General features: G+C 31.1%; 2 protein-coding genes across 3 annotated transcripts; both read left to right on the plus strand.

Annotated features, from left to right (window-relative positions):
* The first annotated feature begins 2,016 nt into the window (after positions 1 to 2,016).
* Positions 2,017 to 6,903, plus strand: LOC108467854 (uncharacterized). The gene is made up of 8 exons (XM_017768665.2): positions 2,017 to 2,592; positions 4,314 to 4,415; positions 4,499 to 5,134; positions 5,219 to 5,301; positions 5,539 to 5,967; positions 6,051 to 6,131; positions 6,435 to 6,502; positions 6,600 to 6,903. Exons 1-8 carry the CDS (start codon positions 2,586 to 2,588, stop codon positions 6,673 to 6,675), a joined length of 1,482 nt encoding a protein of 493 aa, XP_017624154.1. The 5' UTR covers positions 2,017 to 2,585; the 3' UTR covers positions 6,676 to 6,903.
* A 10,438-nt stretch (positions 6,904 to 17,341) lies between these two features.
* On the plus strand, positions 17,342 to 25,448 carry LOC108469823 (PH, RCC1 and FYVE domains-containing protein 1). Of its 2 annotated transcripts, XM_017770881.2 has the most exons (10): positions 17,358 to 18,078; positions 19,321 to 19,407; positions 20,153 to 20,242; positions 20,681 to 20,761; positions 20,896 to 21,090; positions 21,173 to 21,233; positions 21,330 to 23,305; positions 23,713 to 23,859; positions 24,042 to 24,427; positions 24,892 to 25,448. In XM_017770881.2, the coding sequence occupies exons 1-10, from the start codon at positions 18,010 to 18,012 to the stop codon at positions 25,022 to 25,024; spliced, it is 3,225 nt and encodes a 1,074-aa protein (XP_017626370.1). In that variant the 5' UTR covers positions 17,358 to 18,009; the 3' UTR covers positions 25,025 to 25,448. The 2 variants fall into 2 exon arrangements, with proteins under 2 accessions (XP_017626369.1, XP_017626370.1); XM_017770880.2 differs by having other exon boundaries at positions 17,342 to 18,078; positions 21,173 to 23,305.
* Positions 25,449 to 25,574: the final 126 nt, after the last annotated feature.

Raw genomic sequence — 25,574 nt, forward strand, 5'->3', positions numbered from 1 at the left:
TTAATGTTTATGAAAAATGACAAATCAATTATTAATTTTTTTAAAAAATAACAAATCAGTCACCCAAACCCATTTTCTATTACAAGCTTAATGGGACAATTGATGTAGCCTGTTAGAGTGCCATGTTGGACATGGCTAAAAGTTCATTTAATGGGTAATTAATTTTCAACGTGTGATTCGAAAAAAATTAACTTAATGTGTAAAAAAAAAAAACAATTAAAACATGAGAAGAAACTGACAAGACAAAAACAATTTGGTTAAATAAAAAAAATCGTTTAGGAGAAAAAGAAAAACGATTGAAATTTTAAGGGAATCATTGGAGAAGGGATTGAAATTATTCGAAATTGGGAAATCATTATGCAAATTTTCAACATTGTCGGAATGGTTAATAGAAGAGAACCAACCGAAGGTGTTCTATCAATTGTAACGAGTAGCACAACAAAATTACAGAAAACAACATCATCAACCATATTTTTCTCTCCCTCCTTGCATCTTCCATTGTTCTGACTTTTTTCAAAAGACCCAACAACATGAATCGTGAGCGGAGCATTAATGGTGGATCAACCTAGGCAAAAAAATGACATGCATTTTGAAACTCACTCCCATACTTCTTGTACCCAAAAAACTTCTTACTTGGGTTGTCATTGGACGAAGAAGTCCTTAAATTGGCTGAGTTTCCATGGTAGCACATCAAAATTACGGTAGGTATCTCCATTTTTTTTTTCTTCTCCTTTTTCCAGCTAGGGTTCCTCTATTTAGTTGGTAATCCTTATAAACTGATAAAAGCATTTGATACGGACATTAGGTCATGTCCAACGTGGCACCTTAACAGGTCACGTCAACTTTTGATTACATTTGTAATGAAAAACGGGCTCGAGTGACTTGTTTATCACTTTTCGTAAACGTTTGTGACTGATTTGTCACTTTTAAAAGTTTAGTGGCTGAAATGTTATTTTAATCAGTGTTCAGTGACTGTTGATGTACTTTTCCCTAAAATTAACCATAAAACTAAAACACACATAACCATTGGATTATATTTAACAAATTAAACACAAATAAATAAATAAATCCACAATTAACACTAAATTTATTCTATTAATAAAATCATGAAAAATTCGAACCTATAATACTAGCAATTAACTTTCATCATATCAACATTTCAAACAAAACACTAAAATGTTAACACAATTACTTCTTGATACAAAAATGTATAACTTTTAGCAAATTTAGATATGACATTAGACAAAAAGAAAAACACAAATAATGCATAAAAAATGACTTCCTTTTTTTTTTTAATACGGGATTATAAGATCGTTTAATATTATTTTAGAGATGTAGAATGAAAATCGATTGATGAGTCAAAATATCCTGGAGGTCCTTATATTAGGTGTTACAATGCATTTTGCTTCTTCTACTAAAAAAGATAAGTAAATTAGTTCTTGAACATTGGATTAAAGAGTAAATTGATCATTTCTATTAAAATTTTCATTCATTTCTACTGTTAAAAACTGGCATGCTTGATAGAATAACCAATGGCACGTGCATACTCCTCGTGTTGACATATAAAGACTAGTTTTTAATAGTAGAAATGGGTAAAATTTTTAACAGAATGACTGATTTACTCTTTGATCTAACATATAATGATTAATTTGCCCTTTTTTTAAGTAGATTAGTCAAAATGCAATTCAACTCTTAATATAATAGCCTTTATAGTACTTTTATCCAATTTATTTATATTTTCCCAAGGCTTTATGTTGGTCCCATGAACAAAATTTTAAAAAGAAATATCATATAATCGATAAATTACAGTCGGATTTCATATTGTCTTCTAAAAAAATGAATAAATTAGTCTCTATATATTAGATCAAAGAGTAAATTGGTCATTTTATTAAAATTTTTATTTATTTAACGTGTTAATTTATTTATTTTTTAGTGGAGAAGTTAAAATGCAAGCTGACCTCTCGTGCAAGGGTTTCCAATTAAACAGTGTTATCAATTACATAATTGAAGGAGATACTAAATTTTAAATATTTGAAAAGTAAAGGGAATAGTAGCAAAATTAGACTTCTAATCTTTTGACCCCTACTGGTAAACAAAATTTGATTTTTCTGGGGAAGAAAATGGTGACTAAAAAAAGAATGGACAAATCATTGAAAAAGGAAAAAAGTAAAGCCAAAAGCCAAATCTGGGTTTTTAATTAAATCCAAAACCAAAACAAAACTACAACCGTTAAATTCTTCAAATAATCGAAAACAAAATGGAAATGAACAAGAAAATAAATATAAAAAAAACACCCCAAAAACAAACAAACACTTCCCTTCTTTTTCTTCTTCTTCTTCTTCTTCTTCTTCTTCTTCTTCGTTCTTTTCATTTTTCCAATCAGAATCTTTCTATTCACCTCTCTCTTTCCATCTCTTGAAATGATGTTTAAAACTAAGATAGAATTGCAAAATTGAAAACCCAGATTTTGAATTCGCTGAAATGGTGGTTACCTTTTTGAAATCGAATCAAAGGACCAAATATTGAAGGAAAAACAAAAAACAAAGGGGTACCCAGAAAAAAAATAGGGGAAAAATTCAGAACCCATGGAAGGTAAATGCTTTAGTTCCTCAAAGCTTAGATCAAAGTTTTTTTTTTTTTGAGATTTGGGTTTTTTAATTTTAAGTTTTTTGGTGTTTAAAAGTTGCATGCACTGAGAAATTTTGATATTGGTTGGTTCAATAGAAAATGGAGTATAAAAATTCTAGCGATGATCTATTTTTTTTTCCAGCATTTAAAAAAGAAACTATGATTTTTTATATATTTTTAGTTATTTTTGTCTTTATTTGCTTGGATTTTATTTTATCAATTATTTAATTTTGTTTTGGAGGTGAGATTTATTCTTGTAATAATTCATTTGTTCTTCAAATATTATTATCATGGTTGAATATTTCCTTTAGAAATGTTGTTTATAATCTTAATTTCTTATGATTAGATTTTGTTCTACATGGCAGCTCTTGTTTTTATTAAGTTATTCGAGGAAAATACGCGGTATTCTGTTCTAATTGTTGCATGTTGTAAATTGGAAGTGCCATTAGATCATGAACCTTAGATTGTTTGTTGTATTGATAGGTGATTGTATCAATGAATGGCATCGTCTTTGAATCGTGTTCTAGGTTTCAAGGGTAATCCGGATAAAGGGTTTTTATGTGAACGTCTGAAAATTTACGCTAATACGTTCGGTTGATGGATTAGAGATATTTCGAATACTTCACTAATCCGACAACCAATCCATGAATTTTTTCATTTGGTTCACTGGAAGATGGGACCAATGCATGTGGTTTCTTGGTAATGCAGAAGTTATCTAATGGGGAAGATTGTGTATAAGATCTTGTATTAGTTGGAAGTTAAGTCGTATTATTTTCTGTATGTTAGATTGCAGGGAGCTATAATAATGATATGAAAGAATCTAAGAATGAAGATGTCGATCTTTCTTTCTTTTTGATATTCGAGGTTGAAGGACAGCCGGATCCAAGAGGCTTGGACTATCGATGCTTGTGCTTAAAATGCTACGTGTTTCCATTGGTTATTTCTCTCAAACGTGAGAGATTAGTTCGAGAGAAAGATAAAGTGCGGCCTTCTAGAGTTATTTGTGCTATGACCCGCCTATTCGTTTTGAATTGTTGCATGTTACCTTAGATTGTTTTTGTATGGATAGGTGATTGTATCAAGAATGACATCGTCTTTGAATCATGTTTTAGGTTTCGAGCGTAATCCAGATTAAGGGTTTTATGCAAAAGTCTGAAAATTTACACGAATATGTTCGGTTGATGGATTTTGAGATGTTCTGTATACCTCACTAATCCGACAACTGATCCATGAATTTGTTCATTTGGTTCATTTTCTGGAATTCAGGACGAGAACTGCAAGAGTTCTCTAATGGGGAAGATGCTAGCTAACAGCAATTTCGTGAAAGGTCATAAGATCATGTATTTGGTCGTAGGTTTAGTTGTATTATTTTCTGTATGTTACATTCAGGGAGCTATAATAATGATATGAAAGAATCTAAGAATGAAGATATCAATTTTTCGTTCTGTTTTAGTATGGGTGTTTAAAATGGCAGAAGGAATATTGTTAAATTGTTCGTCTGATTCGGAGTAGTTTACATGAGGTTTTTGTTTTACTTTTCGTTAATCTGAATTGCCCTTGTTCTCGCTTTTATGCTATTTTATGTAGTTGGCTAGTATACATTGTACTTCTTCTCATTTTATGCTTAATGTTATTGAATCTATTACTTTTTTTTTTCTATTTCTATGCACTCGTTTTCAATTCAGGTGAAGTGCAGACCGAAGAGAATAAAGTTTCTCTAGATGTGAATAAGAAACGAACCGTAAAGACACCGGCTCAGGTTATGGCTCTGGAGAAATTCTACAAAGGTATTATGTAGTTCTTCATTTCTCATCTTATTTAAATGTATTCATCCATTATGTTTAAAATAGAGTTTCGGGTGTTTTTTCAGAGCTTCGGTTTCCTTCTGATGAAATGAAAGCACAAATCGCACTTCAAGTAGGGTTGACTGAAAAGCAAATATCTAGTTGGTTTTGTCACAGAAGGTTAAAAGACAAAAAGAGAGATGAATATGTTGGGCGATTGGATCATTCTAGTGGCATTATTCAGGATCGTGGTAGTGGACTCTGGCAAGATTCTTCTGGTAGTATCAAGGAACGGGATTATAGGAATATCGATCTGAGGGAGGTTGAAAGTGGAGGGATTTCTAGCCAAGAGTTTCTAGCTACTGATCACGTATATGACCGTAGGAATCATCAAAATCCATACGATGCTTGTATGGAAGATACATCTTCTGAAAGTAGTTCGTCTTTACAAGATATGCGTTTTTCCGAAAATCGGGGTCCTTATGAAACTAAACTTGGACAAAACGGAACCATTACACAGATAAACCCAAGGACGACTAAAAACACGGTTTTTAAGCCATCGGGATATTTGAAGCTTAAGGGTGAGAGTGAAAATCCTGCTATTCTTGCTGTCAAGAGGCAGCTCGGGAGGTATTATATAGAAGATGGTCCGTTACTTGCTACTGATTTCGATTCACTTCCTAATGCTGCATTTGAATTCCCAAGTAGCAAGGTGGTCAGTGGTTAGTCCAATACCGAAATCTGTTTGCTATATTCACAATTTTTATAGAATTATGAATATTTGAATCTCGTGTTTGCGTCATCAGAGCCAGTAGATGTTGGAGATCATCCCCAACAGCCCCGTTCTCCTCGTATCTCTGGAGCTATGAAGCAGCCAAATCCTAATGTTGTAAGTTGACTCTTGGATGCATTTTTTTCATGTTTTGATGTATGTAGTGGATATGCAAACTATATTTACATTATATTCTGTAACAATATGGCCATGCTAAACGGTGTTGACAACTAGGAAGAGTTCATTTTTACCGGTTCAATCGGTATTTGAAATAACTATGATGTTAATGTGTCATATTCAAATCCTGTCAAGAGTCTTATGATACGGCGTTTTGTTCATCTAATGCCCTTGTAGGTAAATGAAGTACATAATTCAAAGACAAGTTCTCAGGATCCTTATATGGAGAATGCAACCTTCAAAACCGTGTACGGGCTCGAAAGACAGAACAAGAAATCTCGTCATCAATTATACAAGTCCCATTATAACTCATTCCCGGGCCAGAACTCTTCATCGGATATCCACAGAAGTTTGGCCGAAAATGCCGGTACCATTGATTGCAAACGAAGTAAGGTGAGCTCTAAGCTTGCTGTTGAAAGGATGAGACCAGATTCTTTCACTAACCATCCTGGCCCCAATGTTGGGAAACTTGTTAATGAACAAGAAAAGACTTGTTTGCATGACGACGATAATCGTACGTATAAGGCCCCGAAGAACAAAATCCCATCTAAAACTTCAAATTCTAAACGTGGGTGCATTGAGTCCCCGGGTGCAAGGATGGCAAAGGTATTTCTCCTCACATATGCTTCGTCTTTCAACAGTTTCGTGCCGTGAATGTTTTGGCTTGAAAATTCATTTTCTTTACTCAGGTGGAGAAACTTGGTGGACAACGGAAGCCAAAAAAGGAGCATCCTGTAGGAGTAAAAACCGATCCAACAAACGAATCGAGAGTAAGTTCAAGCTTTTAGTCGACTTTGGGTCAGGGGCAGCGCCAGGGGCTGGCAGGGTCCCCGGTCCCCTAAAATGTAAAATTTCACTTTCGACCCTTTAAGTTTTATAAGATTTTAATTTAGTAAAAGGTAAAATTACACTTTGGCCTCCCAAAATAATAAAATTTTGATTTAGTCCTTTAAAAATTATAAAGAGCTAGTAAAATTGTGAAATTACATTTTAACTCCCTTAAAACTTTTTGGCTTCGCCCTTGCTTTGGGTCAAATACGCGTATCATGCACTGATATTTTTGTATCTCAAAGGTTGCCAAGCAAGTCAATGTTGATTTCCCGCGACCGAGATCGCCTCTGTCAATGAATCCGACTAAAAGGTCAGTGTGTTATACATTTTTACCTTGCCCCAGTCGATCAATTTTTATTACCTTGTATTCATCATCCACATTTTTGGACTGTGTTTACATGTTTCAGCTATAGACCTTCCATGGATGTACCATCAAGCTTCAGTGAAGACGAAACCGCAGACACTAGTTCATCCTCGGGTTGACACAACGTGTATGGCCGACTGGTTCATAGAGAAAAGGGTAGGGATTATATCGACCCCTTGGAGGCCTGTAAAAATCGCCATATGGAGTTTTTGTACATTAGGCTGAGAGAGCAATTTTGTTGGTTGTATTTTGTATATTTGCTCGGCTGTTAATATATGTACAAATCCCCATCTTCACATTGCAAGATATGAGATTTTTAATATTTTCAATTTATTTTATTTTTTTAACATCCTATTACCAAGATTTTACTTTAAAATAATGTAAATATTGGCACTTGAACTTGGCATTTTGATTCTTGAATTTAAAAACTCTAAGAGTATCGCATCATTACCTGAAAAATAAAAATAAAATTAAAATAATGACGTGGTACAATTTCAGAGTGTTATATTCAATATTTTAATAACCGAACCGATGGTTGAACAAATTAGACTGCTAGTTCTTGATTTAACTAGTTCGACTGTCGGACCAACAATAATTAAATAAATAATTAAAAAATCATAAAAATCTTAAAAGCCAAAAAATCATAAAAATCTTAAAAGCCAAGTAAAATTGGGGTTATATGAATTCTTAATTAATTATTTAATTATTGTTGGTCCAATGGTCGAATTGATTAAAGTGGTTGAATTAAGAACTGGTAGTCTAACCTGTTTAACCATCAATTCGGCTATTAGAAAATTGAATATGACATTCTGATATTGGACTGCATCATCATCTAAAAACTTTTTATTTTCCAAACTCAGAGTGGCACATCATCAAGCTTTTAGATCTTTTAAATTCAGGGATCAAAATGGATCTAATTGTCAAGTTTAAGAGTTAAATAAACTAAAAAAAAGTACAAGTACCAAAATGAATCTAATTGTCAAATTCAAGGGCCAATGTGGACCTACTTGCTAAGTTCAATGGCCAAAAGTTACATGTCAAAGTGGATCAGAAAAAAAAAATCAGGGGCCAATGTGAACTTACTTGCCAAGTTCAGGGGCAAAAGTTACATTATCCCTTTTCAATAAAGAAAAAAAATCTAAATTAACTATTTTTCATAATTTAAAATTTACATTTATTAAACAATTCAATTATATTTTATATTTAATTTTTTTAAACCCTTAATTTTTCAATATTCAATTAGTTTATATTTTGAAGCTTTATAATATTTTTTTAGGGATACACAAGTTTGGCTCAATGTTCAATTTAGTACCTAAGTTTTTTTTGTCCCAATTTGGTACTTAAGTTTGATTTTAATGTTCATTTTGGTACTTTATTTTTTTTAATTGATACTTGACTTTTTTTGTCCCAATTAAATACCTAATTTGTTTTTACTAGAGCAAGCGTGTCAAACATCATTGGTCCATATGATACCATTTGGTTTGGATACCAAATTGAATATTAAAGCCAAACTCAAGTATCAAATTGAAACAAAAAAAATCAAGTACCAAATTGAACATTAAAACTAAATTTAAGTACCAAATGATATAGTAACCCGTGTTTTCTATTTTCGATTTATCGAAAATGACTTAAGAAAAAAAAACTTTTTGGGTTTTCCCCAAACATACCCAATTGAAAATCCTACCGTCTGTTTCTTTGTTTGTCCAAATAAACCCAATTGTCCAATTGGGCATAATTAAGAATCAATGTTCACCTACTTATTAAGGTAATTTAATTATTTTCTTTGAATTCTTTTGTCAAAAGAGAAATTGTATACATAAATTACCTAAAATAATTTCTTTATGAATTTTTTTTTGAGGTATTTAATAGGACTAAGGTTACTAAATTATTAGTAAATTTATATTTTGGTTACTGGACTTCAAAAAATTATAAAATGATCATTGAATTATTCGAATTAAGTCACTAACTATTCAAAAGCTTTTATTTAACTCACTAGGCTGTTAAGTTTTTCTTTTTTAAAAGAAGTTCGACTAGTCCAAGCTATGATTCGACGATCAGTGCGGTAGATTAGTACTTATTGATGAATAAAATAACATACCTTAGATCCAAGTTGATTTGACGGTTAGTAACGGTGATCAAAGAAGAAAGTTTTTTGAATTTTGGTTTGCAAATTTGTGACATTCAAAGTTATTTTATGAAAAAAAATTTGAACTGTAGAAGAAAAGGGAATGAGAGCTTTCAATTGGTGCAAGTGGTACGAACAAAGAAGGTTATATAACAACGATTTTAATAATCCAATGACTTAAATGAGAACTTTCGAATAGTTTAATGACCATTTTATCATTTTTTGAAGTTGAGCGACCATAACGTAAACTTACTAATAGTTTGATAACCTTGGGTATAGTTTACCCCAGTTAGTATTGTAACGTTACGTATTTAATATTAGCGTACAATTCCATATTTATCGTTATTTATAAAAATATTTTTCATATATGATATATACATGCAAAATATACCTCAATTTTAAAATTGTGAAAATTTAAAAAAAATAAAATTTAGTTTAAAATATTAAAATATTATATCTATCAACACGGGCCAGTACAAAACGACACAAATTAATATTAATTGAAACAATTAAAATATTTTAAAATTTTAACGAAACAAAACATAAACTACTTAATATAAATTAAAAATGAAACCATACATACGAACCGAAACGACCAGAACAACCAATATCGAAACGGTACCGACTATCCTAATTTTTTTTGTCCAAAATAACAAGCTTTAACCACAAAAATAGGGAAAACCTTTAAATACACTTTACCATATGACCAATGATGCTGCAAATTTTTGCAATCTCAATTTTCTTCAACCTAACCCATTACTAAAAAATAATTATTTAATTGTTTTTTAAATATTAAAACAAATTAGGTATATATTGTAATTACTTATATTAATCTTAAAAAATTAAAACGGAAGTCTGATTTTTAGATCAATTGATTTAATTTATCAAATCGATCGAGTTGATCAAAATTTCATTTTTTTAATATGAGAAGTCCGATTACATGGAGGTGGTTGCCTCTAAGTGTCACTAAGGGTGAGCATTCGATTTTTTATATTGGTTTGGTTAAATTTTTATTAAATCGACTTGATTGATCATAATTTACAAAATTTGACCTGATCAACTTAAAGTTCAAGAATTGAACTGACTTTAGGTTAGTCGATTTAATTGACTTTAATTATTGGGCTTAAATAAATTGTATTTATTTTATGCATTATAAATTATAAATATATTTTAAATAATAAAATATATATTAAATTAAGTCAATTTTTTCAGTCGAGTTAATTAGAAATTTTAAACATCAATAACTAATCGAAATAATCAACAAAATCAAATCCATAACTAAAAAACCGCATAAACTGCCAAACCAAAACCAACTAAACCAATTGAGTTGATTTTCTCGATTTTAACCGAAATTTGCTCTCCCCTAAGTGCTGCCCTCGTCATGGAAAGATCCATTTTACAATGTTGCAATTCGGAAATCATTACATAAAGCAGTGCCCTCAATTTCCTCATCCAAATACTCTATATTAAGTCTTAACGCAGTTGGCATCGCTGTTCTAGCAACAATTAGAATGAAATGAGTTCAAGCGTGATTAAGTATATTTTTATTCTGATTTATGAGTTGGGAGAAATTATAAGTAGAAATAAAAATTGTATTTATTAAAAACCCTCGAGACGAGCAAAGGCATAGTATTACTAAAATTGCCTTTGTTTCTACCAAATCCGCCTTAACATCTTTTCGAGCTTATATATTGCATGGAATCAAATAATCTATCAATTTTCAATTCAATCGGTGCAATTCACCATTCCAATTCGATCTTTACACCCTATCTTCAAAATTGAATTTTTATTATCAAATTGAATTAAATCGAAGTAAATAAAATTATCAATATTTGTAGGACAAATCGCTTTTAAAACTGAGTTGCATGGGTGGTCCATAGAAAAAACATGCTTAGAACGTGGGGTTGTCCTCAAAAGGACAAAATTTAACTGCTCAACCCTTCATTCAACACCATCCAACTTAATTGTTGGACAATATAATTTAGATTTTTTTTCCTATATCTTTTGCCTTTTGCCTTTTTTTTTTAAGAATTGATATATATATATATATATTATATAAATAAAATGTTGAAATTTTGCCAATTGAGTCTTAACTCGAGGGTATTATTATCAATGCAGGAATGCATGAGTTTGAGTGCGCTAAAGTCTATTATCCTTTGATTTATGAGTTGAAAGGGGTTATAAGTAGTTCTAGACATTACGTCATTGAACTATTTGATACTTAATAACTTGGTGAATTAAATAAAAATTTCTGAATAATTTAGTGATCAATTTGTAACTTTTTTAAATTAAGTAACCAAAATGTAAACTTACTAATAGTTTAGCAATTTTGAGTACATTTTACTCTTTTTTTATATTATAATAATATATAACGTACCATTATCAATTAGATTGAGTGGTAAAGAGTTTAATACCTTTTAATCAAGGTCTTGAGTTTAAGTATCGTAAATGAAAAAAAAAAAAACCATTGAGAGAGTTTGTCTCTAAAAATGGAGTTTGGCATGATTGGACTCTAGATTGAGCCGAGACTTTTGTAGCTTTCGGATACCATAAGCTCAAAAATGAATATATATTCAGAGATGAATCCAACCCTTAAATGAAAAAAAAAAAACACAATTCAATCCTTTCATAAATGATAAAATTATAAGTTAATATAAGGTAGAATTACACTTTAACTCCTCTAAAATAGAAAAAAATTCTATTTAATCATTTTATAAATGATAAAAACATAAATTAATATATGATAAATTTATATATTCACCTCTCTAAAATTTATAATTCAATTTCAACTCATCAATTTTAAATTTAAATTTGTTCATATTATTGGACAAAATTGAAAATGGATTAGTATTTAAAAAAAGTTAAATGTATAATTTTAAGTACAAATAATATATACCTAAATATTTATAATCAGAATTAATCATTATAAAATACGAATATATTAATAACTAAAATTTATTAAAAATTAAAAAATAAAATAAAATTTATCAAAAAATTTACTCTTTAAGAAAAGGAAATTATAATAAAATTGATGTTTTACCAACTCAATAATTTTGGTTCCTTTATAAAAGAAGGGTTTCATCATTTTTCTTATATAACAAAATTAAAAAGAAACATAATTTTCCCCTTTTCAAAGTACCAATCCTTATCTCATAACCACACACACACATATATATATATATATATATATATATATATATATATATATATATATATATTTTGCATTGACATATGATATTTTTATTAAAAAGTAACCCTAAATCAAGCTATGAAATGGACCAAACATAAATAAATTCAAAATATATAAACTTTTTTTTGAAGATAAAAAAGAAAACATTTATCAATACCCTCTAAACATTTTATTGCCCAAATGGTCTCCAAAGCGTATTTCTCTCTTTTCGATAGTAAGGATCTGTTCATGGCTTGGATCAGAGAGGAATTTCGTTTGTATTTCTATTGGAGTATGTGCGAAGAAAGGATAGGAATTTGGCTTTTTTTTTGTTTTTTAATTTAGAAGGTTGTTGTGGGTTTTAGGACGATACATTATCTCATATTTGTCTTTTTATTTTAAAAGGTACAACGACTCTTGAAAGTTGAAGGATAATGATGATTATTACACATACCTAAATAAGATAACACAATTTCAGATCGTGTTGCCAAATTGAGTCTTATGTAGAAATCAAGCCTTCAAACCTTTGATTTGATAAGTGAGGAATGCTTTTAATCTTTTCAATTTGATATAATTTTCTATTTATTTGTCAATTCGAAAATTAGCTTTTATTACTTCAAATTTATAAGACATTATTGAATGATTTTTACATTAATGTTTATATAATTAAATTTAAATAAAATTTAATTTTATCTATTAAATAGTAGTCTTATCATGTTGGGCCAATTTAAATTTTAAATATTTTATCATCAGCTTAATTAATTTTTAAAATTAAGTAGATAGTTGAACCAGTTATATTATAGATATTTGGTCCGATTGATTCATCCAATTCAAATTGAATAAATTATTAAAAATTATAAAAATTGATTCAATTAATTTATTACCTTATTTGAATTAGCATCTTGGTTGGTTACTGATTCAATTCGATTATGAAAATACTAATTAGAAAAAAGGTATGACGGGCTAGGGTCCTCCCATTATTTTAGTGACTATTATCCTCTTATTTATAAGTTAAGTAAGGGTTATAAATAGTTCTAAGTATTAGTATAAAAAAAATATGATCATATTCTCGCTATTAGGGTGAAGATTGACCTATATATTTATCCGTGACTACATCTTTACGTGTATTTATATTGTGTTCAATTTTTTTCATAAAAAAACTTTTTTTTTTTTTTTAAATTTGTGTGGCTATTTCTTTTTATCATCCTTTCACTTTTTTCTTTTTCCAATTCAAAAAGGGGGGTGGTGTTGGTCTTAATCAAATAGGGGCTGCAAAAACAAAAGTGGTGAGCCATTATGGATGAATATGACAAACTTCAATCAACCCACCCTTTTATTGCCATATGCTTCTTCACCAAATTTTTTAAAAATTTTATTTTTTAATATTTTAAAAAATTCTCATGTCAATTTAAAATATTTTTATTGTAATTTAGTATTGAATTTTATGAATATGCAATTTAGAAAATTTGAAGGTGAGTTGCTGAAATTTTAAACAAAATTTAAATTTAAATTAAATGATAATGATAATTTTAAAAATCTAATGATAACAAATTTAAATATTAAGATAAACAATATTTATCTTAATGATAATTAAATAATATTATTTATGATATTTTTAAATATATATATAATTATCCTACTAAATATTCAAATTTATTATATAACTTTTAAATACAAATATAAAACTAAACAATAATTAAACATATAAATAGTTATCAAATTCAAATTTGTTATTTGCATAAACAATTTTTTCAATATTCATCGATTTAACTTTTTAAACAATATTGATTGAGTCTTAATTTGATTGGCAAGGGAATTGTTACTAATATAGGAGGACGCTGATTCAAGTGTGCTGAAGCACATTATCGTCCAATTTATGGATCGGGGAGAGACTATAAGTAGTTCTAGACATTCTATAAAAAGAGTAGATATGATCAGAACCTATAATGAGATTATTTAAAAAAAAGTTTTTAAACACATAGAATTTTTTAATTTTATGATATAGTATAATTTCTTGTATGTTTATTTTAATATTTCAATTGATCTTTTTCACTGCTATTATTTTTAGATTCATGATTGCATTTATAATTATAATTGTAGCTTCTAAAAAGTTAATATATAAATAAAAATAGATATTATCAGATATATGTATATGTTGTAATTCAAAATATAATCATAAATTGAACACAAGAAACAACTACTAAACCCGAACATAAACGAATGAATATGAAGAATACCAAAAGAAATAGTAAATAGTGTTATATTTTATAAATTATACATTTAAATAAATTTTCATAAATTAGTTGATAGTTTTAAATAGAATTTAAGAATTAGGTGAAAATCTTATTCATGCATATTTTATATATATATATATATATATATAAATAATTAGTTATAACTAAACTTTGACTTTCTTTTTTCACACTAGGGATTTTAATATTAATATAAAATATAACTAAACTTCCAATTTTTAAGAATATTTTTAATTTTATATATTTAAAAGATTCTATCCATGAAAATAAAAATAAGTGAAAATTAGTCATGTTTAATGTGAAAAACATTCAAATTAAGTAAAATTAGTGTGAGATCAAACTTGAGTTATTAGGTTTGATATCTCAAGTTTATATGTTTTATATGTGTTTTAATTTATCAAAGTATTTTTGGGTTAATACCAAAGCGTTGTAAGATGTTTAAAATCTTTTTTAAGGGATTTTTATATGCAAGTCTTGAGATATACGATTATATGTCTCGAGAGAAGAAAATATCATGCAAATTTCTGCTCCAGGGGCTGTTGTCTTGAGACATCTTGCTAGGTCTCAATACATGACGTGCAGAGCCAATTTTTAACTCGGAAATTGATACTTCTAATGACTAGAATTTATCCCCAATAGTCCTAAATGTCTACAAACTTGTTCTTTGATATAAATACACTACAAAAACACTTCAAGACTTAAGAGAGATATATCCAAGCATCAAGATTAAGAGAAACGTATTCAAATATTTATTTAGGAGCTTATTGTTAGATCTTTTATCACTCACATTTCATTTCTTCCAGAGCTTATTTTTTGTAAAGATGTACTTTGTAGACAGTGGTGGAATGAGAAAATTTTTTTTGGGGGGTCGGAATTAAATTATATATTTTTACGTTAATAAAAATACAATTTCATCATTTTAATAGCCCATATTTTTATAAATTTTAAAGGGTTAAATAAATTTTTATCATTCTTGGGGGGCCAAAGTGTAATTTTACCATTATTAATTTAAAATTTTACCATTTTAGGGGGCCGTGGGTCTCTATTACCTCTGCCACTGCTTGTAGAGGTCTCTCCATTTACTCTCTTTCATATCACTAATTGTAAAGTGGACCATAAAATCTAAGAACGATTCTAGTTTAGCTAAAAAAGTTAGGGGGAAAAGGTTTTATCTAAGCTTTGTGAAAAAAATAAAGATCGTAAATGTTGTAATTTTTTCTTAAAAGGTAATAATTCAAGTACAATGAATTGAGAAATTCTTGGCGAAAATATATCAAGGTAGTAGAGGTAGGCAATTATGGCTAATTCATTATAAATTGAATTGTCCTAACTTTTTTTTTCCTTTCGTGATTATTTAAAAAAAGTTTGCAAACAAGTTTAAAATACCAATTCACCTCCTCTTAGTATTCTCGAGCATGAAGTAATTCAAAATTATTTAGTAAACTGAATTTCAATATCTAATACCTAATTTGAATAATTTTATATTTTACTAATTAATATTGCAAATTATCGATTTAAATATAAATATAAATATAAATAATAAATCAAATTTTATTAAATAAATAAACTTAATTAAATCTAATTACACAAACTTAAATAATTTAAGATTCAAATATGGTTTCAATCATACAACACTTCAATTGGAGGAGAGATTTGATAGAATTAAATAAAGAAAATGTGAAATTTTATGGTTAAAATTTGCAATCAATCCCTTTACTCGAATGATGTTTGTGATATGATCCATATATTTAAAAGTTAAAATTTGAATATTTTTATATTTGTAATTTAAAATTAAGTAAATGTTAGTATTTTTGTCAAAATTTATCATAAAAATATTTACACAAACATACCGACTTGAAGTAAATTATTATAAATTCGTAAACAAACTTTATAATAAGCAAAATTTGACTAACAATACCGATAGTTAGATTGGAATTTTGAAATAAAAGATATTTTAAAATTAAAATTTTAAAATTACATATTTTAACTAAAATTAACTTAGGCTTTATTCATAAATTGAGCTTGAACTATATATCCTAAGTCTCAAATCGATTACTAAAGTTTTTTAGAAGTGATATTTAAATTATTAATTTTGTTTCATTTTATAAAAAAAAGTACAACGTGGAATAAAAATAAATGATGTGTCACATCATTATTGATTTATATTTTTTTTTGATAAATTGAGATAATTTTTTTGAAAGGTAAATTCATTAATTCATTCAATGAATGGAACTATGCAGTTCATGAGAATCAATAACAACATTTGTCATAGATGATGAAGGATAAGCTCCATTAACACAACAAAGGCTTTAGCCTTAGCATAATAGAACATTATGACACGTTACAATTGACTTTGTCACAACTCAAGCACGGTATTTTTGGAGTGATTGCAAGCATTTAATACGATAAGAAAATCAGCCTTAGATGGTCTAAAGTGACGAACAAAAATCGACAAAAGAATCGAATATTCACCAAACTAGAGAGGACGACAACAAAATCATCATTAAAATCACTTGCAAAAGGAATATTACATGCAAAAGCAAGACTAAAAAACGTGTTAAAAGAGCAGACAAAAACTTATAAAATTGAAGATTTATTATTAAACAATCGAAAAACAAACAAAAATAATATAAAACTTAAGATAACACGAGTCCAAATAGACTCGTGCAATCATTTATTATTCTGAAATACAAAACAGAAACATATTAAGAAGCTGACGAAGAACCACCCACTTTTCTAGAAAAACTACTAGTAGCTGATAAAGTTTTAGTGAACAACAAACACCGTCATTTGTCCATTACAATTCGTGAAAACAATAAAGTACCCACAAAATTGATCCGCAAACTAAAAAGAGAGAAGGCATGTAGAGTGAATGAGAAGAACAAAGAAAAATATGTTTGGTGGGAAGGAAAAAAAAGGCAAGCAATAACCAGCCCAAAGGCTGGCATATTCGTTGGGCAAAACAAAAGATAAGAAGCTAAATTGGAATAATTTAGCCACTATTTCTTTTGAAAAAAATTATGGACCAAATTGAAAATTAAAATATGGTTTAGGGGCTAATTTACAAATAAAACCCTTTATTTATATTAAAATTTTTTTACACAAAATAATGTTATATTAACTCTTTTTAATTATATTTTTACTTTTTCCTATTAAGAAGAGTTTGACTAGGATTTTACTATTTACATTTCACTGTCTTTTCTACTTTTTTTTTGTTTAACAACTTTCTGAGTCACCAAACAGAAAAAAGAAAATTAAAAAAATTATTCACTGCAAAGTTAAGCAAAGGAAAATAAATGAAAAAAAAGAGTCTTAAAATAAAGAAATTCAGATTAAAATTTTTTGTGGGTATTTTTTGCAATTTGCATTATCCTTTTTTTTTTTTTCTTTCTTTCACCTTTTTTTCTTCTCTCATTTCTTTATTCTCTGTCTCTCTGTCTCTTAACTCTTTAATCAGATCAAATATTATTACTTAAAAACATTTGTTTTCTCAACGCTTTCCCAGATTTTATCTCTTTCCAAACACCCATTTTTGCTTCACTTCCCTCACTTCATTCCCATTCTTTAGCTACTTTCAATACGGAAAAGCTAAAATTTTCTCCATTTTTACTTTAGATTACGATGATTGAAACTTCAAAAGAGGTATAAGAAGTGAAAGTACGATTTGGGGCTAGTGAAATTCTCTTAATGGTGGAATCCAAATTATTTGGAGATTGGATGGGATTTGTGAGGTTGAAGTTAGTGTTTAGCTATGGTGAAGACGGAAAAGTAAAGGGTTTTTTTGGATGGAAGGGTTTGGTTTTGAAAATGGATGAATTTGTTCTTAACATTTCTTAACTGGATTTTTAATTTTCTTTTGGATCCCATTTTTTTTTGGGGAGAATATTTTTTAGTGTAGTTTTGGTTTATGTTAAGAACTGATAGGATGGCTTCCGATCTTAGTAGAACTGGCCCCGTTGAAAGAGACATAGAGCAGGTATTCTTTTTTCCTTATTCTTTTTGCTGATTTATTTGTACTTGTTGGATCGAATTTGTTGATTTTTTTGTCCTTGTGATTCTTGTTTGAAATTGCCTTTCATTTGGGGCTTTTTTTAGGAGGTAATTGAGCTGCTTAATGATTGTTGAGTGATGTATACGAGTAGATTATGCTAGACCTGTTAATATTCCTATAGTTTCTTGTGTCATAATATATATTCATATAAATTTTGATTAATAATTTGTGTTTACATATATTTTGACATTTTTTGCCTATTCCTGTTGTGTCTGTATAGATTATGCTTAACTGTAGGAGCAAGTAGAAATAATAGTGGAGTGATGAAGTCTTGCTAATAATATTAGTCATCTTAAGTTCAAACCCTAGAGGTAACATTGTTGGGAGGGATATCCACGAAACCAGAAAGGATTAGTCTTCATGGACTGTAAAACAAACATAAATGATACCTTGATCATACCAGAAAAAAAAAAAAAAAGAAAAAGAAAATATTAGTCAGCTTATAACTGTAACTTTTGGACTTTGAAATAAAATAAATAGGGGAAACCAGCTGATCTTAGTATTATGTTGATTCCATGATATTATAAGTTTCTAGTTGGGTCACTATGTAGCTAAATCTGCTCTTGCGACAAATCAATGGAAATATCGATATGCTCCATGACTGCTAAAATTTGTATGTATTTTATTATGCTGCTACTTTATGTTAACTTGCTGCTGCACTTTAGTCCACAACATAGTTATGCAACTCGAGTAATGATACTTCTTCTTGGTTGATTAGTGTTTTCTGTTTCACCCTTCATACATGGTTAACCCTTTAATTATGCTATATATATATGACATTTATTGTTAAACGCAGTTGCATTTCAGATATGCTAGCATTTCTAAACATGGCCTGGTTTTTAACAAGTCCATGATAATTACAATCCCATGTACCACTATGTGCTTGTGCTACTATTGCAGATGAAAAAGTGTCTGGTGGACCAGAAATAACTTTTTAATATATTATCACAGCATTTTCCTTTTCGGAAATCACTAAAATTTCTTTCCAGTAATTCTTTTTGTCCTTCTATTAGAGTGAGTATTTTTCTGAACAATTAGATGATCCCTTGGATATTTTCATTAATTTATCATTATGCTACCTGTAAATTGATTTTGAAGCTATGATCATGTTTCCTGCCTGCAAATGTCCTAAATATTGCTAAGGTTATTGGGTACTCTTTGTGACAGGCAATTACTGCTTTAAAGAAAGGGGCTTGCCTGCTTAAGTATGGAAGAAGAGGGAAGCCAAAATTTTGCCCCTTCCGCCTTTCGAATGTAAGTTTTTTCATATGTTCAGGTCACATACTCAAAAAATTTTCTTTTAATATGTTTCATGTTCGGTTAGCCTGTGTTGAAAATGTGAGAATGATTTACACAATATTCACGCCAAGAACAATATTTGTAAAGTAGTTTTTACTTTTAGCCATTGTAAGTGATGAATTATGGAATGACTGGTATATAGAGGAAAATCAGGTTCAAAGTTGCTGATATAAGACTATGCATAGTGTTGACCTGAGAAGTTCAAACTAGTTATTTATTCTGCATGGAAACCCTTTATGTTGTTTACTGTTTAGAACTCTTTGGTGCTATTCCTTTGTTGTTGAAACTGACTGAGATATTTGTATTAGATAGAGAGAAATCAGGTTCAAAACTGCCGGTAAGAAGACTATTTGTATTTCTTATTGCCAACTTGGGAAACACAAACTAATTATACTCGAATGAACTTTAAACTATTCTGCATGATAACACATTATATTTGTCTATAACTTTGTTCTATCGTTCCTTTGCCTTCCTCACTCTCGTTCAAATGGTGAGAGCACAGTCCACTTGCCATCACAACTCATTTTCACTTCTTATTGACTTGTTATGTATTAGAGTTGTGTAAGATAAAAAGTGAAGCTAGGCATGCCATCACTTGCCTGTATATATGCATCATCGATCATGTACTTGTCATTGTGCTGCTGAATATGAGTTATGTTTTCCTTAAAAATGCCTAAATTGTTGATTGTTATTTTTTCAGGATGAGTCTGTTTTAATATGGTTATCAGGGAAAGAGGAGAAACATCTTAAACTAAGTCACGTATCTAGAATCATATCCGGGCAGCGCACTGTAAGTGGTTAATATATTTTTTTCCTTGTTCACCAGTTTCGGATGAAGTTGCAATTTGAGTTGATTAATATATGTTTTTCCTTTTCACTCCAATTTTTTGCTTGCTCATTGCATTACAACTGCACTCGAATCACTTTAAAAGCATCACAGTGATCTTTAACTTAAAACTATGATGATGTGGATTTGCATGTTCTTTGTTTTTAAAACTATGATCATGTTACTTTAGCACTTGGATTTGGATAGCAGAATTAAACAATTATAACCTTGAAACTGTGATGCTATACTTGGTACTTTTTATTTCTAGGTCTTATGCGTGTATTTTTGTGACCATAGCGGCTTCTGTTTATTCTCTTGTCTTGGTGACACTGTGATGACTATATTCATTTTTTTTTTTAATTTTCTGCTATTACTCATAAATATGGTCTATATTTCTTCCAGCCTATCTTTCAGCGGTATCCTCGGCCTGAGAAAGAGTACCAGTCATTTTCACTGATATATAATGACAGATCACTGGATTTGGTAAGAATCTTCTTCTTTTTTAATCACGACTTCTCGTTTATCTGGTTATTTATTGTTTGCATTTTTCCTCTCCAGTAGCGTATACAGACAGGTCAAAGTTTTATTGATTTATTTTCTTAATAAAATTATTCTAGATCTGCAAGGACAAGGATGAAGCTGAAGTCTGGTTTAGTGGTTTAAAAGCATTAATCTCTCGCAGTCATCAAAGAAAATGGAGAACAGAATCAAGAAGTGATGGCATTCCTTCTGAAGTAAATAGTCCTAGAACATACACGCGAAGAAGTTCACCCTTACATTCTCCTTTTGGTAGTAATGATAGCTTGCAGAAGGTATGGTTCTATTTTATCTACAAAATCTGCTTTCAACACTACAAGATTGTGAATTTGAGACCTTTTTCTACTTAAAATGCAGGATGGTGGAGATCACCTTCGCCTTCATAGTCCATATGAAAGTCCTCCAAAGAATGGTCTTGGTAAGGCGTTTTCAGATGTAATATTATATGCTGTTCCTCCCAAGGGTTTCTTTCCTCCAGAGTCCGCTAGTGGTTCAGTTCATTCTTTGTCTTCAGGAGGATCAGATAGTGTACATGGCCACATGAAGACAATGGCAATGGATGCTTTTAGGGTTAGTCTTTCAAGTGCAGTTAGTTCATCAAGCCAAGGATCTGGCCATGATGATGGTGATGCCTTGGGTGATGTTTTCATTTGGGGTGAAGGCACTGGGGATGGTGTTTTGGGTGGCGGACTTGATAAAGTTAGCAGTTGCGGTATCAAAACGGATTCTTTACTGCCTAAGGCTTTAGAATCTGCGGTTGTACTTGATGTTCAGAATATTGCCTGTGGTGGTCGACATGCAGCCTTGGTAACCAAGCAGGGGGAGGTTTTCTCCTGGGGAGAGGAATCTGGAGGCCGGCTCGGGCATGGTGTAGACTCTGATGTTTTGCAGCCAAAGCTTATTGATGCCTTAAGTAATACTAACATTGAGCTTGTAGCATGCGGTGAGTACCACACTTGTGCTGTAACACTTGCTGGTGATTTGTACACTTGGGGTGATGGCACTTATAATTTTGGTCTTCTTGGTCATGGAAATGAGGTAAGTCATTGGGTGCCAAAACGAGTGAATGGGCCCTTGGAGGGCATACATGTCTCGTCAATATCTTGTGGCCCTTGGCATACAGCTGTTGTAACCTCTGCAGGTCAATTGTTTACCTTTGGTGATGGCACATTTGGTGTTTTGGGTCATGGAGATCGGAATAGTGTCTCAATACCAAGGGAAGTGGAATCCTTAAAAGGGCTCCGGACTGTCCGAGCAGCTTGTGGAGTGTGGCATACTGCTGCAGTTGTTGAAGTCATGGTTGGGAATTCAAGTTCTAGCAACTGTTCCTCGGGGAAGCTATTTACGTGGGGAGATGGGGATAAAGGTCGACTTGGACATGGCAATAAGGAAGCAAAACTTGTTCCTACTTGTGTTGCTGCTCTTGTTGAACCAAACTTTTGTCAAGTTGCCTGCGGACACAGTCTGACAGTTGCCCTTACAACATCAGGGCATGTCTACACCATGGGAAGTCCTGTTTATGGGCAGCTAGGAAATCCACAAGCTGATGGAAAAGTTCCTATCCATGTTGAAGGAAAGCTTGCTAAGAGTTTCGTTGAGGAAATTTCTTGTGGTGCTTATCATGTTGCAGTTTTGACTTCGAGAACTGAAGTTTATACTTGGGGAAAGGGAGCAAATGGTCGATTAGGTCATGGGAATGTTGATGATAAGAACTCCCCAACATTGGTAGAAGCTCTGAAAGACAAGCAAGTCAAAAGTATTGCTTGTGGCACGAACTTCACTGCAGCAATCTGTCTCCACAAATGGGCTTCAGGCGTTGATCAATCAATGTGTTCTGGGTGTCGCCTCCCATTTAATTTCAAAAGAAAACGTCACAATTGTTATAATTGTGGACTAGTCTTTTGTCATGCATGCAGCAGTAAGAAGTGCCTTAAGGCTTCCATGGCTCCAAACCCCAACAAACCTTACCGTGTCTGTGACAATTGTTTTAATAGACTGAGGAAAGCCATTGAAACTGATGCATCATCACAATCTTCTGTAAGTAGAAGAGGAAGCATAAACCATGGGACTAATGAATTTGTTGATAAAGATGATAAGTTGGATTCTAGATCTCGTGCTCAACTTGCTAGATTTTCATCAATGGAGTCGTTTAAGCAAGGGGAAAGCCGATCAAAGAAAAACAAGAAGCTAGAATTTAATAGTAGTCGTGTCTCACCAGTTCCAAATGGAGGCTCTCAAAGGGGAGCACTTAATATTTCTAAGTCTTTTAACCCGGTATTTGGATCATCCAAGAAATTTTTCTCGGCTTCTGTTCCTGGATCAAGAATTGTTTCTCGTGCGACATCTCCAATATCAAGACGGCCTAGTCCTCCTCGTTCAACAACACCAACCCCAACACTCGGAGGTCTCACCTCCCCTAAAATAGTTGTGGATGATGCTAAGAGGACCAACGATGGCCTTAATCAAGAGGTCACTAGATTAAGAGCACAGGTATTTTCTCTTCCATACTTTCAATACACTTCTGGAGATTTATTTATATGCTTGTTTAACAAAGGCTCCGTGTGATCGCTCCTTGCATTTTCCTTTTTAAATCCATGGATTTCTCAAATGCTCATTTTGCTTGACCGATGAGTTCTCACAATGGATTTCGTCTAAAGTGAGTGCATGGTGCTTCTGCAATGAGGTGGAGTAAATTCCAAGTTCCTTCAAAACAACAGTCAACATTTGGCTTCCTATTACAATGCTAGATGCTAAGCGTTAATTTCAGCCGGATATTTTTATGGTTTAGAAGATTAACTCGTTTCCTTTGTCTAGCATAGAAAGCAAAGCTCTTTACTTGTTTGCAAGGTTATTTAGGATTTTATTTTATTGCGCATCACCAATCTTTTATCTCTCAGGTCGATAATCTTACACGTAAAGCACAACTTCAAGAAGTCGAGCTGGAAAGGACAACCAAACAGCTGAAAGAGGCGATTGCAATAGCAGAGGAGGAGACTGCAAAATGCAAAGCAGCAAAGGAAGTCATCAAGTCGCTTACTGCACAAGTAAGATGGTTTGATTTTTCCGTCTTCCATGTTCTGGGTTTTTATACTTTTGGTTCTTCTTATTAATGTTTGAAGCTCTTTGCTTGCCTTTAGTCACAAACCGGGCATGTCGGTTAGTTAGACTTCGAATACATTCATCATGTCTTTATACTGATGTAGATTATATTTGATTTGCCGAACAGTTAAAGGATATGGCTGAAAGACTGCCTGTTGGGGCCACACGGAACATTAAGTCGCCTTCGTTTACTTCGTTTGGCTCTAGCCCTCCTTCCAATGATGCCTCTAGTGTTTCTCTTGAAAGACCGAATGGTCAAATAGTGTACCAAGAACCAGATTCAAATGTATCAAGTGGCCAGTTACTTTCTAATGGGTCCAACACCACCGGTAATCGTAGTACAAGCCATACCAAGCAAGGCCATAGTGAACCAGCTACTAAAAGTGGTGGCCGATCAAAAGAAAGCGAACCTCGAAATGAGAGTGAATGGGTTGAGCAAGATGAACCTGGTGTGTATATAACACTTACCTCACTGCCAGGTGGTGCCAAGGATCTCAAACGAGTCCGATTCAGGTACATTATTGCATTGACAAGCTATAATCCTGAATAATGGGGGTTTGAATAAAAGTACCATGATGGTCCTGTACTAGGAGTCAGATTACATTTTGTCTCATTTACTAAAAAAATGAATAAATTAGTCTCTATACGTTAAATTAAAGAGCAAACTAGTTTTTTAGTTAAATTTTTCATTTATATCTACTGTTAAAAACTGGCATGACTGATAGAATAACTAGACAGTAACACATGACATGTTAACATACATGGATCAACTTTTAACAGTAGAGATGGATGAAATTTTTAATTGGACTAGTTTGCTTTTTGGTCTAACGTATAGGGACTAATTTTGCTCATTTTTTAGTAGAGGAGACAGAATACAATATGACTCTTAGTACAAGGACCTCCATGGTACTTTTACTAGAGGGTTTGGCTGTAATTTGGTGAAAAATTAAACGGTTTGGTAAAAACTTTGAATGCAGTCGTAAGCGGTTCAGTGAGAAACAAGCGGAACAATGGTGGGCAGAGAACAGAGCAAGAGTTTACGAACAATACAATGTCCGGACAATCGACAAGTCTAGTGTCGGTGTCGGGAGCGAGGAGTTAGCTCATTAACACAATGAAAGTAGTAACTATATGATTGTACATTCAATAGTCTTTTTGAGATTCCGATCCCAATATCTGGATTTCGATTGATCAAAAACCATACAACACCATTGTTGATCTAAGAGTTGTTTGAAGGGAAGCAATAATGGTATAAAGGAAGATACTTAGAAAAGTTTGTTTGGGATTTTTTTTTTTTGGATCATTTTTTTCCCACTTGATTGGATTTGAGGGGTGACAAAAAAAAATGTAAATTTTTATTAGGGTTTTCTGGCTTTTGTTGAAAGCAATTTGCCATGTAAATTCATAAGCAAGTTAAAATCTGCAGGGAAAAATGAAAGTTTTTCATTTTTTTGGGGTTTATATAATTTTAGTTATGCTGATGGTATGTATGGTATATTTAGCAGCCATAAATGAATCGAGCTTGAACTAATAACGGGTTTTTGTTCATGTTTATTTGAATTTGGTTATGTTGATTAAAAATTTTAAAATTATTTTTGTATTTATTTATTTAATTAAAATTATGTATACTAGTTTGTTTAAATTAAATGAATTTGTTTAT

The sequence above is a fragment of the Gossypium arboreum genome, chromosome 8 (genome assembly GCF_025698485.1).
Source record: "Gossypium arboreum isolate Shixiya-1 chromosome 8, ASM2569848v2, whole genome shotgun sequence".
Lineage (NCBI taxonomy): Eukaryota > Viridiplantae > Streptophyta > Magnoliopsida > Malvales > Malvaceae > Gossypium > Gossypium arboreum.

What these genes read in the sequence shown, in the direction of transcription:
- LOC108467854 (XM_017768665.2), top strand. An exon ending in TCTGGAGAAATTCTACAAAG is followed by an intron (nt 4,416 to 4,498) that starts GTATTATGTAGT and finishes GTGTTTTTTCAG; the next exon opens with AGCTTCGGTTTCCTTCTGAT. An exon ending in TCAATGAATCCGACTAAAAG is followed by an intron (nt 6,503 to 6,599) that starts GTCAGTGTGTTA and finishes TACATGTTTCAG; the next exon opens with CTATAGACCTTCCATGGATG.
- LOC108469823 (XM_017770880.2), top strand. Translation starts at nt 18,010, where the DNA reads ATGTTAAGAACTGATAGGATGGCTTCCGATCTTAGTAGAACTGGCCCC. An exon ending in ATGACAGATCACTGGATTTG is followed by an intron (nt 20,762 to 20,895) that starts GTAAGAATCTTC and finishes AAATTATTCTAG; the next exon opens with ATCTGCAAGGACAAGGATGA. An exon ending in TCAAGTCGCTTACTGCACAA is followed by an intron (nt 23,860 to 24,041) that starts GTAAGATGGTTT and finishes TTTGCCGAACAG; the next exon opens with TTAAAGGATATGGCTGAAAG.